This window comes from Coffea eugenioides, unplaced genomic scaffold (assembly GCF_003713205.1).
Source record: "Coffea eugenioides isolate CCC68of unplaced genomic scaffold, Ceug_1.0 ScVebR1_3296;HRSCAF=4489, whole genome shotgun sequence".
NCBI classification, from domain to species: Eukaryota; Viridiplantae; Streptophyta; class Magnoliopsida; order Gentianales; family Rubiaceae; genus Coffea; species Coffea eugenioides.
The window spans coordinates 6,686-22,555 of record NW_020863858.1 but is presented as its reverse complement, the minus strand read 5'-3'; the positions used below and the strand labels follow the sequence as shown (position 1 = coordinate 22,555).

The 15,870-nt window shown below is 36.4% G+C and overlaps 3 protein-coding genes across 3 annotated transcripts; all 3 read left to right on the top strand.

Annotated features, from left to right (window-relative positions):
• The first annotated feature begins 3,496 nt into the window (after window positions 1–3,496).
• LOC113757770 (zinc finger MYM-type protein 1-like) lies at window positions 3,497–7,541 on the top strand. The gene is made up of 3 exons (XM_027300880.1): window positions 3,497–3,745; window positions 5,023–6,864; window positions 6,954–7,541. Exons 1-3 carry the CDS (start codon window positions 3,497–3,499, stop codon window positions 7,539–7,541), a joined length of 2,679 nt encoding a protein of 892 aa, XP_027156681.1.
• A 533-nt stretch (window positions 7,542–8,074) lies between these two features.
• LOC113757771 lies at window positions 8,075–11,274 on the top strand. The gene is made up of 2 exons (XM_027300881.1): window positions 8,075–8,206; window positions 10,904–11,274. The coding sequence occupies exon 2, from the start codon at window positions 10,936–10,938 to the stop codon at window positions 11,254–11,256; it is 321 nt and encodes a 106-aa protein (XP_027156682.1). The 5' UTR covers window positions 8,075–8,206; window positions 10,904–10,935; the 3' UTR covers window positions 11,257–11,274.
• Window positions 11,275–12,465: 1,191 nt separating this feature from the next.
• On the top strand, window positions 12,466–14,981 carry LOC113757769 (zinc finger MYM-type protein 1-like). The gene is made up of 2 exons (XM_027300879.1): window positions 12,466–14,304; window positions 14,394–14,981. Exons 1-2 carry the CDS (start codon window positions 12,466–12,468, stop codon window positions 14,979–14,981), a joined length of 2,427 nt encoding a protein of 808 aa, XP_027156680.1.
• The last annotated feature ends 889 nt before the right edge of the window (window positions 14,982–15,870 follow it).

Genomic DNA, 15,870 nt, shown 5'->3' with positions numbered 1-15,870 from the left:
TGGTTCATAGGTATACATTTCATGAAAAGAACTTATTAGACGGCGAGATTAATTCGACAATAAGACCTGGTTGCTCCTCACTCGCGGACGGAGCAATGACCGAACTTGGACCATTTCGAGTTAGTAAAGGTGGAAAACCACTATGGAAAAACCCGTATGCCTGGAGCACTGCTAAGAACTCATAATTTGTTAAGCGTGCTGTTAATTTTTTTTTTCCAGAAACAGTAGATAATTCTATTGATATGTTGTAAACTATACAATTGTTGAGCAAAAGCCCAAATTAACTGTACAAGTGCATCTTGGCACTAAGAGTGGAACCACTCTTCATCAAAAGAAATGCTTAATGCATGCATACTAACTAAATCAACCCTTTCCTCCGTTAGATTAGTGGACAAAATGAATGAGCATTCCATAAACATGAGCACAAATTTCTGATGTCCTCCAATTGAGAGTGCATTGCCATGTCTTTGGATTTACTGGTTTGGATCATTTTCAGTAGCTGCTTCTGTTTAATCTTGACCTCAACCTTCTTCCATTCCTTCTCTCTTGCCTTACATAATACTAACTTATCGGCCACTGCTTGATTCCTGAGTTTGTTGCCATCAGTAGCTTCTTTGAGGGCCCATTGAGCTAGAATTTGTTTGTTATCATCCTCTGCTACTATTCCAATTCCCATGTCCCAGCCTCCCGTCCTCTGCTGTGCTGCAATAGTTAGATGAATGGTGTCGGCACCCTCTTTCCTCTGTAGCTGTAGTTCATCTGCTCTTGGTGTTCCAACATGCTCATCCTTTTCTCTTGATCCTTAGCTTCTTTGTATTCCATCCATTCATTCTGTGCCTTCTGTACAATCTTCAATGGATGTTGCAGTACATTGTTGAAGATTCTTTCATTTCTTGCTTTCCAAATCTGCCACAGGATATTAGCTGTCAAGGCTATGTGTTCCATACCCTCACTTCTGCACCCAGCTTCTGTTACAGAGCTCCACTACTTCTTAAAGTCTCCTCTCTGGTCTTCAATTCCATCCCAATGTAATGGAGCTAGATGCCATATTTCTTTAGCTATCCTGCATTGGAAGAATAGGTGTTCAACATTCTCAACACCTTCTCCACAGCAATTGCACACAGGTGATCCTGTTTTGATTCTACTGTGCATGACTTCATTCATGGGTATTGCAGTGTTCAAGCATTTCCACAAAAACATCTTTATCTTATGTTTTCGATTGAGTTTCCACAAGTTTTTCCAGAATTTGTTGTCTCTCAGACTTGTTCCTTCCTCCTGGCCTTCTTCTTGCTGTGCATGATCATTCCTCATCAGTTCCTTGTAGGCTGAGGCCACTGTGCACTCCCCATTTCCACTGTGTGTCCAAAAAAGGCTATCTTCTTTATCAACCAAACTGATAGGTATCCTCATAATTCTTTTAGCTTCTTTATCCTTAAATAGCTTGAATAAGAGAGGTCTTTTCCATCTGTAACTTTGGACCAGTTCTTCCACCTTATTGACTGTGCAGTGTTGTGGCCTTGCTGAGGTTGGTATCCCTTGAGAATTCCCTGGTATCCATTTGTCCTCCCATATCTGAGTGCTCTTGCCATTTCCAATTTTCCTATAGGTTCCTTTTTCCACCGAGTCCCTTGCTCCCATCAAGTTTTGCCAAATCCAAGAGGAGTTCTGCTTGATTTTGCATCTGAATATTGACTCATGTGGGTAATATTTGGCTTTTAGTACTTTAGATACCAGAGAATTAGGAGTTATGGCCATCCTCCATGCTTGTTTCCCCAGCAAAGCTCTGTTGAAGCTTTGCAAGTCCTTAAATCCTAGTCCCCCTCTATCCTTTTGCTTTGTCATTTTCTTCCAAGAGCACCAATGTATTTTCTTTTTCCCACTCTCTTCTCCCCACCAAAAGTTGGCCATCATAGTACTCAATTCCTTGCGTCGTCTGACTGGCAACTTGAAGCAGGACATGGTATAGGTAGGTAGTGCCATGGCCACTGCTTTGTGTAGAACTTCCTTACCTGCAGTGCTGAGGAGTTTATTCTTCCATAGCTTCATCCTCATCTCACATTTGTCCTTTATAAAGCCAAAAATTTGCTATTTTGTCCTTGTAATGACCATTGGTAACCCCAAGTATTTCCCTTGAGTCACATCTGGACACCACCGAGCTGTGAGCTTATTCTCTCCTGTGCTTGTTGTGGCACGTTCCTGAGCTTTTCTCATACATTTTCAAAATCTGTCTGAGTTCTTCCGCCTCCTTTGTGTCTGCCTTGCTGAAAATTAAGGTATCATCTGCAAAAAAAAAAAAGGTGAGTTATTCATGGCCCTTGTCTGCAAATCTTCATCCCTGTTATTCTTTTATCCCTTTTTGCTTTCCTTAGTAGATAAGTGAAGCCTTCAGAGCACAATAGAAATAGATAAGGAGATAAAGGGTCTCCTTGTCTGATTCCTCTTGCAGGTGTTACATAGCCTTAGAGGTCTCCATTGATGTTGAAAGAGTACTTGACAGATGACACGCAGCTCATTATCCATTTGATCCACGTTTCACAGAATCCCATCCTTCTCATGATTTCTTCTAAGAACTTCCACTCCACTCTATCATATACTTTTGACATGTCTAACTTCAAAGCAAAAAATCCATGGTACGCTTGTTGTTATTTTTTAAATAGTGCAAAAATTCATGTGAAATGATGACATTATCTATAATCGGCCTACCAGGTACAAAAGCAGCTTGGTTTCTACTAATACAGACATTGAGGACTTTCTTAAGCCTATTAGACAAGATTTTAGAGATGATTTTGTACAGGACTCTGCACAGGCTTATAGGTCTGTACTGTTTCAAGTTGGTGGGGTTGTCCACTTTAGAAATTAAAGATATGACAGTGCAGTTCAAGGACTTGAGCATCAGACCCGTATGGAAGAAAGTTTGGATTGCTGGAATTATATCCTTTTTAATGATGAACCAGAATTTTTGAAAAAAAAAAGAGGACTCATCCCATCAATGCCTGGAGCTTTGTTGGGATTCATAGAGAAGACAGCAGTTCTGATTTCCTCCTCCTCTACTCTCCTAGTTAGACAGCCATTCATTTGGTGGGAAATGGTTGGACAAATTCAGAATAATCTCCAACTAGTGAGTTTTGCACTTTACAGCATGGTTCGAAGACTCGGCCGAGACCGAGACGACTCGGCCGAGTCGTCACCGTCTCGGCCTAGTCCGAGACGAGACCGCGACGAATCGAGACCGAGATACTCATCTCGCCGAGAAATCGGCCGAGACGTCACCGCGACGGATTGACTCGGCCGAGTTATACCGAGTCACTCCGAGTTATCCCGAGTCAAGACGAGAAATCGGCCGAGTTACACCGCGACGGATTGATTCGGCCATTTCTTTGGCTATTTTTTATTATTTTTGTTTAGCATACTTTTTTTATATTATTAACAATTTTTAGAATATTAAATTCTTTAAAATTTGCGTCTCACCGAGACCGTGACCGATATGCCGAGACCGATGGGGAACGTTCCAAGCCGCGACCGCGACCGCGACCGCGACTTTGAACCATGCTTTACAGTGGCAAACGCACTGTTCTTGGAATTCCCTGCGGGTGTTGGATTTTCTTACTCAAATACATCATTTGATTACATAACCGGAGACACAAAAACTGATAAAGATTCTTATACATTTTTAGTCAATAATTGGTTAGAAAGATCCCCAGAATACAAAACCAGGGACTTCTTGATACGGGGGAAAGCTATGCCGGTCATTACATGCCTCAACTTTCTCAACTAATCCTCCATAACAAGAAGATAACGAACCAAACTGTCATTAACTTGAAAGGAATTGCTATGCAAAAATCATTTCATGCACATACTAGCTTTTGTTATTCTACAGCAGTAGTATATAGGAAATCTACAGTGGATACTTTATTTTACACTATCCTTTCCATTATATTAAACCAATTTTTTTGATTAAATTAATTCTACCCACAATGGCTAGATAAACTCTAGCTGGAGTTGACGAGCCAGACGTAGTGTTACCTGTAATCAGCCACGGATTTAAGGGGGGGCTGGTGGGGGCTTAAGCCCCCCCAAGCCGCCGGAAAACCCCCTATATATAGGGGATTCCGGCGGCCAGCCCAGCCCAGCCCAGCCCCCCCACGGTGATCCAGATCTACCATCCTCCATGGCTCCATGAATGCTGCAGAGGAAGTGAAAAAGAGCTGGAAAGCCGCTGCCGTGCTGACTGCTGAGGAAGAAGATGACCCATTTCATTTTGAATTTTTTTTTTTGCCCTCTAAATACAAAACGACGTCGTTTCACTTTTTCTGATGCAAAAGCACGCCGCCAGTGCCAAAGGGCAAACAAGACTCCAACTCCAAGAAGAAGACGCCAGGCTCCAAGAACTCCAAGAAGCTTCAGTTGAGATTCTACCATCCTGCTTCAAGCCTTCAATTCAAGGCTCCAAGACTCCAACTCTCCACCATTCCATTCACATAAATCTTTTAGGTTAGTTTTTTGGTTTAAATTACAATATTCATCTTTATATTTTTGTTAATTATATGTTTAAATTATTTTTGAATTTTGAGTATCTTGATATTAATTTGATTAAGATTAATTTTTATTTAGTTTATGTTAATGTAATTTAAGAATTTGAAAGATTACATTAAAAAATTTAATGATATTAAATTTAAATTAGAAATTAGTTTAGAAATTGTATAGATTTTAGGTTGTATTTAGTTTTTAAAATTTTGTTAGTTTTATATTTGAAATTTTAAGAATTAATTATGTGAATTAGAAATTTTGAATGTAAATATAAATTCAAAATTTTATGAGATTGAATTAGAGATTATATGGGTATTTAGTTGTACCTTATTTTAACTTTTTGATAATTTTATATAATGAATTTTATAAATTGAGAAATATAAGTAATATGAATTTATTATTAAATTAAAGAATTATTTATATGAATTTTAAATTAATTGATTATTGAATTGCATAATTTTATTGAATTTAACCACAATTATTTAATTGTGACAGAAAATGGAGAGATTCTTTAAACCTAAACGAGTCCGTAGTGGTGAATCTTCAAATGAGCCTAATATTAGTGAACCAGTTCAAAATCAATCTTGTGTGGAATTGAATTTAAATGATATTGTTAGTGATCCGAGATTACGAAAATCAGTTGAGAAATTTGATATTTCTCTTCGAGACCATGTCCGAAGAGAGTATTTGACTAGGGGACCTTGCCAACCGATTGGCCATATGTATCCAAAAACATCATTTGGTAAACAACATAGAAGTTTCCAAGATAGTTGGTATCAAAAGTTTGTATGGTTAGAGTATAGCATATCGAAAGATGCGGCGTTTTGCTTTTGGTGCTTTCTTTTCAAAACACAAAATAAGGGAGGTCGATATGCAGAGGATGCCTTTACAAAAACGGGATTCAATAATTGGAAAAAGGCAATGGAAAGATTTAATGAACATATTGGAGCTGTGAATAGTTGCCATAATGATGCTAGAATACAGTTTGAAAGTTTTCAAGATCAAAGGCATAGTGTGTCAAATGTGCTACGATCTTGTGGGCGCGAAATAGATATTGCATATCACACCCGTTTAACTGCTGCTCTGGATGTGACCCGCTTTCTTTTGAAGCAAGGATTGGCTTTTCGTGGAAATGATGAGTCAACTAGTTCTTCAAATAGAGGCAATTTTCTTGAATTGTTTGAGTGGTATAGCCAGCGAAATACTGAGATTTTTGAGGTTGTAAATCAAAATGCTCCTGCAAATAATCAACTAACTTCTCCAATGATTCAAAAAGATATGGCACATGCTTGTGCCTCAGAGATCACAAGTGTTATAATCAGTGATATTGGAGACAATTATTTTTCCCTAATAGTTGATGAGTCTCGAGACAGTTCAGTGAAAGAGCAAATGGGAGTTGTTTTGAGATATGTGAACAAAGAAGGGCGTGTGATTGAACGTTTCCTTGCAATTGTACATGTGTCTGACACCACATCACTTTTTTTGAAAGATGCAAGTGATTCTTTATTCGCGCAACACGGATTATCATTATCCAAATTGAGAGGTCAAGGATATGATGGAGCTTCAAATATGCGAGGTGAGTTCAATGGTTTGAAGGCCCTTATATTACAAGAAAATCCCTATGCGATGTTTATTCACTGTTTTGCTCACCAACTCCAGTTAGTTATTGTTGCTGTTGCTAAGGGAAATATCATTGTCAGTGAATTCTTTGTCTATGTCTCTATGATTGTCAATTTAACTGGAGCATCATGTAAAAGGAGAGATCAATTAAGACAAATAGAACATGATAAGATTGTTACACTTTTAGACAGTGGAGATATTATTAGTGGAAAAGGCAAAAATCAAGAAACTAGTTTAGCAAGACCAGGGGATACTCGTTGGGGATCACACTATCTAACATTACTTCGTCTATCCTCTATGTGGGCTTCGGTGATTGGAATATTGGGAAATATACAAGATGATGCCACCACTTCTGACAATAGAGGTATGGCCAGGGGTTTGATTGATAGAATGAATGATTATGAGTTTGTTTTTGCATTGCACCTGATGAAGTATTTATTGGGAATCACAAATGACTTGTCACTTGTTTTGCAACAAAGGGATCAAAATATTGTCCAAGCCATGAGTTTGATTGATACTATGAAATCTCAATTGCAAGACTTTAGGGAAGAGGGATGGCAAATAATTTTAGATGAAGTCAACAATTTTTGTGAGTTGAATATGATTCCCGTGATTGATATGGAAGACAGTATAGCAATCCGTGGCAATGCCAGGCGCAGTCGCAGAGGTCAAACCATCACTAATTTTCATCATTATCGCGTGGAAATTTTTTGTGAGGTATTATTTTTGAAATTATTATTTCATTACATTTGTTACTTGTTAGCAGATTTTCTTAGTTATTAATTTTATCATTGTTGTGATGTCAGGTTGTTGATTTAATTATACAAGAGATGAATAATCGTTTCTCGGAAGTTAGCACGGAATTGCTTAGTTGCATTGCATGTCTTGATCCAAAAAGTTCTTTCTCTCAATTCAATGTGCAGAAACTACTCCGTCTTGCTGATTTATATCCTGAAGACTTCTCAAGTAACGATTATTTATATCTTGAGTCTCAACTTCGAAATTATATTTATAATGTGCAACGCGATCCTCAATTTTCAGAAGTTGGAGATTTGGGAAGTCTTGCTCAACAAATGGTTAAAACTGGTAAAAATACAGTTTTTCCATTGGTTTATCGTCTGATCCAGTTGGCATTAGTTCTACCAGTTGCGACTGCTTCTGTTGAAAGAGTATTTTCTGCAATGAATATTGTCAAGACTGATTTGCGCAACAAAATGGGAGACGAGTGGATGAATGACTGTCTGGTTGTATACATCGAGAAGGATATTTTTGCAACAATTGAAAATGAGCAAATATTGCAGCGTTTTCAACGGATGAAGACTCGCAGAATGCAATTGCCTCCTCTTCGTTATTCGAGGGCAACAACTACCAATACTTCAAGTGTTAATCAATAACAAATTTTTGGGTATGTATAATTATATGTTTTTATTATTTTTATAATTATTGATTCTAAATTTTACTTATTAAATATATTTATTTCGTCATAAAAAAAAATTTTTAATACACTTCAGCCCCCCCAAAAATAAATTTCTGGCTCCGTCCCTGGCAGCCACGGATTTAAGGGGGGGCTTAAGCCCCCCCCCAAGCCGCCGGAAAACCCCCTATATATAGGGGATTCCGGCGGCCAGCCCAGCCCCCCCACGGTGATCCAGATCTACCATCCTCCATGGCTCCATGAATGCTGCAGAGGAAGTGAAGAAGAGCTGGAAAGCCGCTGCCGTGCTGACTGTTGAGGAAGAAGATGACCCATTTCATTTTGAAATTTTTTTTTTTGCCCTCTAAATACAAAACGACGTCGTTTCACTTTTAGTGGAACGGCGTCGTTTTGTATAATGAGGGGAAAAAAAAAATACATCAGATGAAGCCTTAGGGCTTCATCTGATGCAAAAGCACGCCGCCAGTGCCAAAGGGCAAACAAGACTCCAACTCCAAGAAGAAGACGCCAGGCTCCAAGAACTCCAAGAAGCTTCAGTTGAGATTCTACCATCCTGCTTCAAGCCTTCAATTCAAGGCTCCAAGACTCCAACTCTCCACCATTCCATTCACATAAATCTTTTAGGTTAGTTTTTTGGTTTAAATTACAATATTCATCTTTATATTTTTGTTAATTATATGTTTAAATTATTTTTGAATTTTGAGTATCTTGATATTAATTTGATTAAGATTAATTTTTATTTAGTTTATGTTAATGTAATTTAAGAATTTGAAAGATTACATTAAAAAATTTAATGATATTAAATTTAAATTAGAAATTAGTTTAGAAATTGTATAGATTTTAGGTTGTATTTAGTTTTTAAAATTTTGTTAGTTTTATATTTGAAATTTTAAGAATTAATTATGTGAATTAGAAATTTTGAATGTAAATATAAATTCAAAATTTTATGAGATTGAATTAGAGATTATATGGGTATTTAGTTGTACCTTATTTTAACTTTTTGATAATTTTATATAATGAATTTTATAAATTGAGAAATATAAGTAATATGAATTTATTATTAAATTAAAGAATTATTTATATGAATTTTAAATTAATTGATTATTGAATTGCATAATTTTATTGAATTTAACCACAATTATTTAATTGTGACAGAAAATGGAGAGATTCTTTAAACCTAAACGAGTCCGTAGTGGTGAATCTTCAAATGAGCCTAATATTAGTGAACCAGTTCAAAATCAATCTTGTGTGGAATTGAATTTAAATGATATTGTTAGTGATCCGAGATTACGAAAATCAGTTGAGAAATTTGATATTTCTCTTCGAGACCATGTCCGAAGAGAGTATTTGACTAGGGGACCTTGCCAACCGATTGGCCATATGTATCCAAAAACATCATTTGGTAAACAACATAGAAGTTTCCAAGATAGTTGGTATCAAAAGTTTGTATGGTTAGAGTATAGCATATCGAAAGATGCGGCGTTTTGCTTTTGGTGCTTTCTTTTCAAAACACAAAATAAGGGAGGTCGATATGCAGAGGATGCCTTTACAAAAACGGGATTCAATAATTGGAAAAAGGCAATGGAAAGATTTAATGAACATATTGGAGCTGTGAATAGTTGCCATAATGATGCTAGAATACAGTTTGAAAGTTTTCAAGATCAAAGGCATAGTGTGTCAAATGTGCTACGATCTTGTGGGCGCGAAATAGATATTGCATATCGCACCCGTTTAACTGCTGCTCTGGATGTGACCCGCTTTCTTTTGAAGCAAGGATTGGCTTTTCGTGGAAATGATGAGTCAACTAGTTCTTCAAATAGAGGCAATTTTCTTGAATTGTTTGAGTGGTATAGCCAGCGAAATACTGAGATTTTTGAGGTTGTAAATCAAAATGCTCCTGCAAATAATCAACTAACTTCTCCAATGATTCAAAAAGATATGGCACATGCTTGTGCCTCAGAGATCACAAGTGTTATAATCAGTGATATTGGAGACAATTATTTTTCCCTAATAGTTGATGAGTCTCGAGACAGTTCAGTGAAAGAGCAAATGGGAGTTGTTTTGAGATATGTGAACAAAGAAGGGCGTGTGATTGAACGTTTCCTTGCAATTGTACACGTGTCTGACACCACATCTCATTTTTTGAAAGATGCAATTGATTCTTTATTCGCGCAACACGGATTATCATTATCCAAATTGAGAGGTCAAGGATATGATGGAGCTTCAAATATGCGAGGTGAGTTCAATGGTTTGAAGGCCCTTATATTACAAGAAAATCCCTATGCGATGTATATTCACTGTTTTGCTCACCAGCTCCAGTTAGTTATTGTTGTTGTTGCTAAGGGAAATATCATTGTCAGTGAATTCTTTGTCTATGTCTCTATGATTGTCAATTTAACTGGAGCATCATGTAAAAGGAGAGATCAATTAAGACAAATAGAACATGATAAGATTGTTACACTTTTAGACAGTGGAGATATTATTAGTGGAAAAGGCAAAAATCAAGAAACTAGTTTAGCAAGACCAGGGGATACTCGTTGGGGATCACACTATCTAACATTACTTCGTCTATCCTCTATGTGGGCCTCGGTGATTGGAATATTGGGAAATATACAAGATGATGCCACCACTTCTGACAATAGAGGTATGGCCAGGGGTTTGATTGATAGAATGAATGATTATGAGTTTGTTTTTGCATTGCACCTGATGAAGTATTTATTGGGAATCACAAATGACTTGTCACTTGTTTTGCAACAAAGGGATCAAAATATTGTCCAAGCCATGAGTTTGATTGATACTATGAAATCTCAATTGCAAGACTTTAGGGAAGAGGGATGGCAAATAATTTTAGATGAAGTCAACAATTTTTGTGAGTTGAATATGATTCCCGTGATTGATATGGAAGACAGTATAGCAATCCGTGGCAATGCCAGGCGCAGTCGCAGAGGTCAAACCATCACTAATTTTCATCATTATCGCGTGGAAATTTTTTGTGAGGTATTATTTTTGAAATTATTATTTCATTACATTTGTTACTTGTTAGCAGATTTTCTTAGTTATTAATTTTATCATTGTTGTGATGTCAGGTTGTTGATTTAATTATACAAGAGATGAATAATCGTTTCTCGGAAGTTAGCACGGAATTGCTTAGTTGCATTGCATGTCTTGATCCAAAAAGTTCTTTCTCTCAATTCAATGTGCAGAAACTACTCCGTCTTGCTGATTTATATCCTGAAGACTTCTCAAGTAACGATTATTTATATCTTGAGTCTCAACTTCGAAATTATATTTATAATGTGCAACGCGATCCTCAATTTTCAGAAGTTGGAGATTTGGGAAGTCTTGCTCAACAAATGGTTAAAACTGGTAAAAATACAGTTTTTCCATTGGTTTATCGTCTGATCCAGTTGGCATTAGTTCTACCAGTTGCGACTGCTTCTGTTGAAAGAGTATTTTCTGCAATGAATATTGTCAAGACTGATTTGCGCAACAAAATGGGAGACGAGTGGATGAATGACTGTCTGGTTGTATACATCGAGAAGGATATTTTTGCAACAATTGAAAATGAGCAAATATTGCAGCGTTTTCAACGGATGAAGACTCGCAGAATGCAATTGCCTCCTCTTCGTTATTCGAGTGCAACAACTACCAATACTTCAAGTGTTAATCAATAACAAATTTTTGGGTATGTATAATTATATGTTTTTATTATTTTTATAATTATTGATTCTAAATTTTACTTATTAAATATATTTATTTCGTCATAAAAAAAAATTTTTAATACACTTCAGCCCCCCCAAAAATAAATTTCTGGCTCCGTCCCTGGCAGCCACGGATTTAAGGGGGGGCTTAAGCCCCCCCCCAAGCCGCCGGAAAACCCCCTATATATAGGGGATTCCGGCGGCCAGCCCAGCCCAGCCCAGCCCCCCCACGGTGATCCAGATCTACCATCCTCCATGGCTCCATGAATGCTGCAGAGGAAGTGAAGAAGAGCTGGAAAGCCGCTGCCGTGCTGACTGCTGAGGAAGAAGATGACCCATTTCATTTTGAAATTTTTTTTTTTGCCCTCTAAATACAAAACGACGTCGTTTCACTTTTAGTGGAACGGCGTCGTTTTGTATAATGAGGGGAAAAAAAAAATACATCAGATGAAGCCTTAGGGCTTCATCTGATGCAAAAGCACGCCGCCAGTGCCAAAGGGCAAACAAGACTCCAACTCCAAGAAGAAGACGCCAGGCTCCAAGAACTCCAAGAAGCTTCAGTTGAGATTCTACCATCCTGCTTCAAGCCTTCAATTCAAGGCTCCAAGACTCCAACTCTCCACCATTCCATTCACATAAATCTTTTAGGTTAGTTTTTTGGTTTAAATTACAATATTCATCTTTATATTTTTGTTAATTATATGTTTAAATTATTTTTGAATTTTGAGTATCTTGATATTAATTTGATTAAGATTAATTTTTATTTAGTTTACGTTAATGTAATTTAAGAATTTGAAAGATTACATTAAAAAATTTAATGATATTAAATTTAAATTAGAAATTAGTTTAGAAATTGTATAGATTTTAGGTTGTATTTAGTTTTTAAAATTTTGTTAGTTTTATATTTGAAATTTTAAGAATTAATTATGTGAATTAGAAATTTTGAATGTAAATATAAATTCAAAATTTTATGAGATTGAATTAGAGATTATATGGGTATTTAGTTGTACCTTATTTTAACTTTTTGATAATTTTATATAATGAATTTTATAAATTGAGAAATATAAGTAATATGAATTTATTATTAAATTAAAGAATTATTTATATGAATTTTAAATTAATTGATTATTGAATTGCATAATTTTATTGAATTTAACCACAATTATTTAATTGTGACAGAAAATGGAGAGATTCTTTAAACCTAAACGAGTCCGTAGTGGTGAATCTTCAAATGAGCCTAATATTAGTGAACCAGTTCAAAATCAATCTTGTGTGGAATTGAATTTAAATGATATTGTTAGTGATCCGAGATTACGAAAATCAGTTGAGAAATTTGATATTTCTCTTCGAGACCATGTCCGAAGAGAGTATTTGACTAGGGGACCTTGCCAACCGATTGGCCATATGTATCCAAAAACATCATTTGGTAAACAACATAGAAGTTTCCAAGATAGTTGGTATCAAAAGTTTGTATGGTTAGAGTATAGCATATCGAAAGATGCGGCGTTTTGCTTTTGGTGCTTTCTTTTCAAAACACAAAATAAGGGAGGTCGATATGCAGAGGATGCCTTTACAAAAACGGGATTCAATAATTGGAAAAAGGCAATGGAAAGATTTAATGAACATATTGGAGCTGTGAATAGTTGCCATAATGATGCTAGAATACAGTTTGAAAGTTTTCAAGATCAAAGGCATAGTGTGTCAAATGTGCTACGATCTTGTGGGCGCGAAATAGATATTGCATATCGCACCCGTTTAACTGCTGCTCTGGATGTGACCCGCTTTCTTTTGAAGCAAGGATTGGCTTTTCGTGGAAATGATGAGTCAACTAGTTCTTCAAATAGAGGCAATTTTCTTGAATTGTTTGAGTGGTATAGCCAGCGAAATACTGAGATTTTTGAGGTTGTAAATCAAAATGCTCCTGCAAATAATCAACTAACTTCTCCAATGATTCAAAAAGATATGGCACATGCTTGTGCCTCAGAGATCACAAGTGTTATAATCAGTGATATTGGAGACAATTATTTTTCCCTAATAGTTGATGAGTCTCGAGACAGTTCAGTGAAAGAGCAAATGGGAGTTGTTTTGAGATATGTGAACAAAGAAGGGCGTGTGATTGAACGTTTCCTTGCAATTGTACATGTGTCTGACACCACATCTCTTTTTTTGAAAGATGCAATTGATTCTTTATTCGCGCAACACGGATTATCATTATCCAAATTGAGAGGTCAAGGATATGATGGAGCTTCAAATATGCGAGGTGAGTTCAATGGTTTGAAGGCCCTTATATTACAAGAAAATCCCTATGCGATGTATATTCACTGTTTTGCTCACCAGCTCCAGTTAGTTATTGTTGTTGTTGCTAAGGGAAATATCATTGTCAGTGAATTCTTTGTCTATGTCTCTATGATTGTCAATTTAACTGGAGCATCATGTAAAAGGAGAGATCAATTAAGACAAATAGAACATGATAAGATTGTTACACTTTTAGACAGTGGAGATATTATTAGTGGAAAAGGCAAAAATCAAGAAACTAGTTTAGCAAGACCAGGGGATACTCGTTGGGGATCACACTATCTAACATTACTTCGTCTATCCTCTATGTGGGCCTCGGTGATTGGAATATTGGGAAATATACAAGATGATGCCACCACTTCTGACAATAGAGGTATGGCCAGGGGTTTGATTGATAGAATGAATGATTATGAGTTTGTTTTTGCATTGCACCTGATGAAGTATTTATTGGGAATCACAAATGACTTGTCACTTGTTTTGCAACAAAGGGATCAAAATATTGTCCAAGCCATGAGTTTGATTGATACTATGAAATCTCAATTGCAAGACTTTAGGGAAGAGGGATGGCAAATAATTTTAGATGAAGTCAACAATTTTTGTGAGTTGAATATGATTCCCGTGATTGATATGGAAGACAGTATAGCAATCCGTGGCAATGCCAGGCGCAGTCGCAGAGGTCAAACCATCACTAATTTTCATCATTATCGCGTGGAAATTTTTTGTGAGGTATTATTTTTGAAATTATTATTTCATTACATTTGTTACTTGTTAGCAGATTTTCTTAGTTATTAATTTTATCATTGTTGTGATGTCAGGTTGTTGATTTAATTATACAAGAGATGAATAATCGTTTCTCGGAAGTTAGCACGGAATTGCTTAGTTGCATTGCATGTCTTGATCCAAAAAGTTCTTTCTCTCAATTCAATGTGCAGAAACTACTCCGTCTTGCTGATTTATATCCTGAAGACTTCTCAAGTAACGATTATTTATATCTTGAGTCTCAACTTCGAAATTATATTTATAATGTGCAACGCGATCCTCAATTTTCAGAAGTTGGAGATTTGGGAAGTCTTGCTCAACAAATGGTTAAAACTGGTAAAAATACAGTTTTTCCATTGGTTTATCGTCTGATCCAGTTGGCATTAGTTCTACCAGTTGCGACTGCTTCTGTTGAAAGAGTATTTTCTGCAATGAATATTGTCAAGACTGATTTGCGCAACAAAATGGGAGACGAGTGGATGAATGACTGTCTGGTTGTATACATCGAGAAGGATATTTTTGCAACAATTGAAAATGAGCAAATATTGCAGCGTTTTCAACGGATGAAGACTCGCAGAATGCAATTGCCTCCTCTTCGTTATTCGAGGGCAACAACTACCAATACTTCAAGTGTTAATCAATAACAAATTTTTGGGTATGTATAATTATATGTTTTTATTATTTTTATAATTATTGATTCTAAATTTTACTTATTAAATATATTTATTTCGTCATAAAAAAAAATTTTTAATACACTTCAGCCCCCCCAAAAATAAATTTCTGGCTCCGTCCCTGGCAGCCACGGATTTAAGGGGGGGCTTAAGCCCCCCCCCAAGCCGCCGGAAAACCCCCTATATATAGGGGATTCCGGCGGCCAGCCCAGCCCCCCCACGGTGATCCAGATCTACCATCCTCCATGGCTCCATGAATGCTGCAGAGGAAGTGAAGAAGAGCTGGAAAGCCGCTGCCGTGCTGACTGTTGAGGAAGAAGATGACCCATTTCATTTTGAAATTTTTTTTTTTGCCCTCTAAATACAAAACGACGTCGTTTCACTTTTAGTGGAACGGCGTCGTTTTGTATAATGAGGGGAAAAAAAAAATACATCAGATGAAGCCTTAGGGCTTCATCTGATGCAAAAGCACGCCGCCAGTGCCAAAGGGCAAACAAGACTCCAACTCCAAGAAGAAGACGCCAGGCTCCAAGAACTCCAAGAAGCTTCAGTTGAGATTCTACCATCCTGCTTCAAGCCTTCAATTCAAGGCTCCAAGACTCCAACTCTCCACCATTCCATTCACATAAATCTTTTAGGTTAGTTTTTTGGTTTAAATTACAATATTCATCTTTATATTTTTGTTAATTATATGTTTAAATTATTTTTGAATTTTGAGTATCTTGATATTAATTTGATTAAGATTAATTTTTATTTAGTTTACGTTAATGTAATTTAAGAATTTGAAAGATTACATTAAAAAATTTAATGATATTAAATTTAAATTAGAAATTAGTTTAGAAATTGTATAGATTTTAGGTTG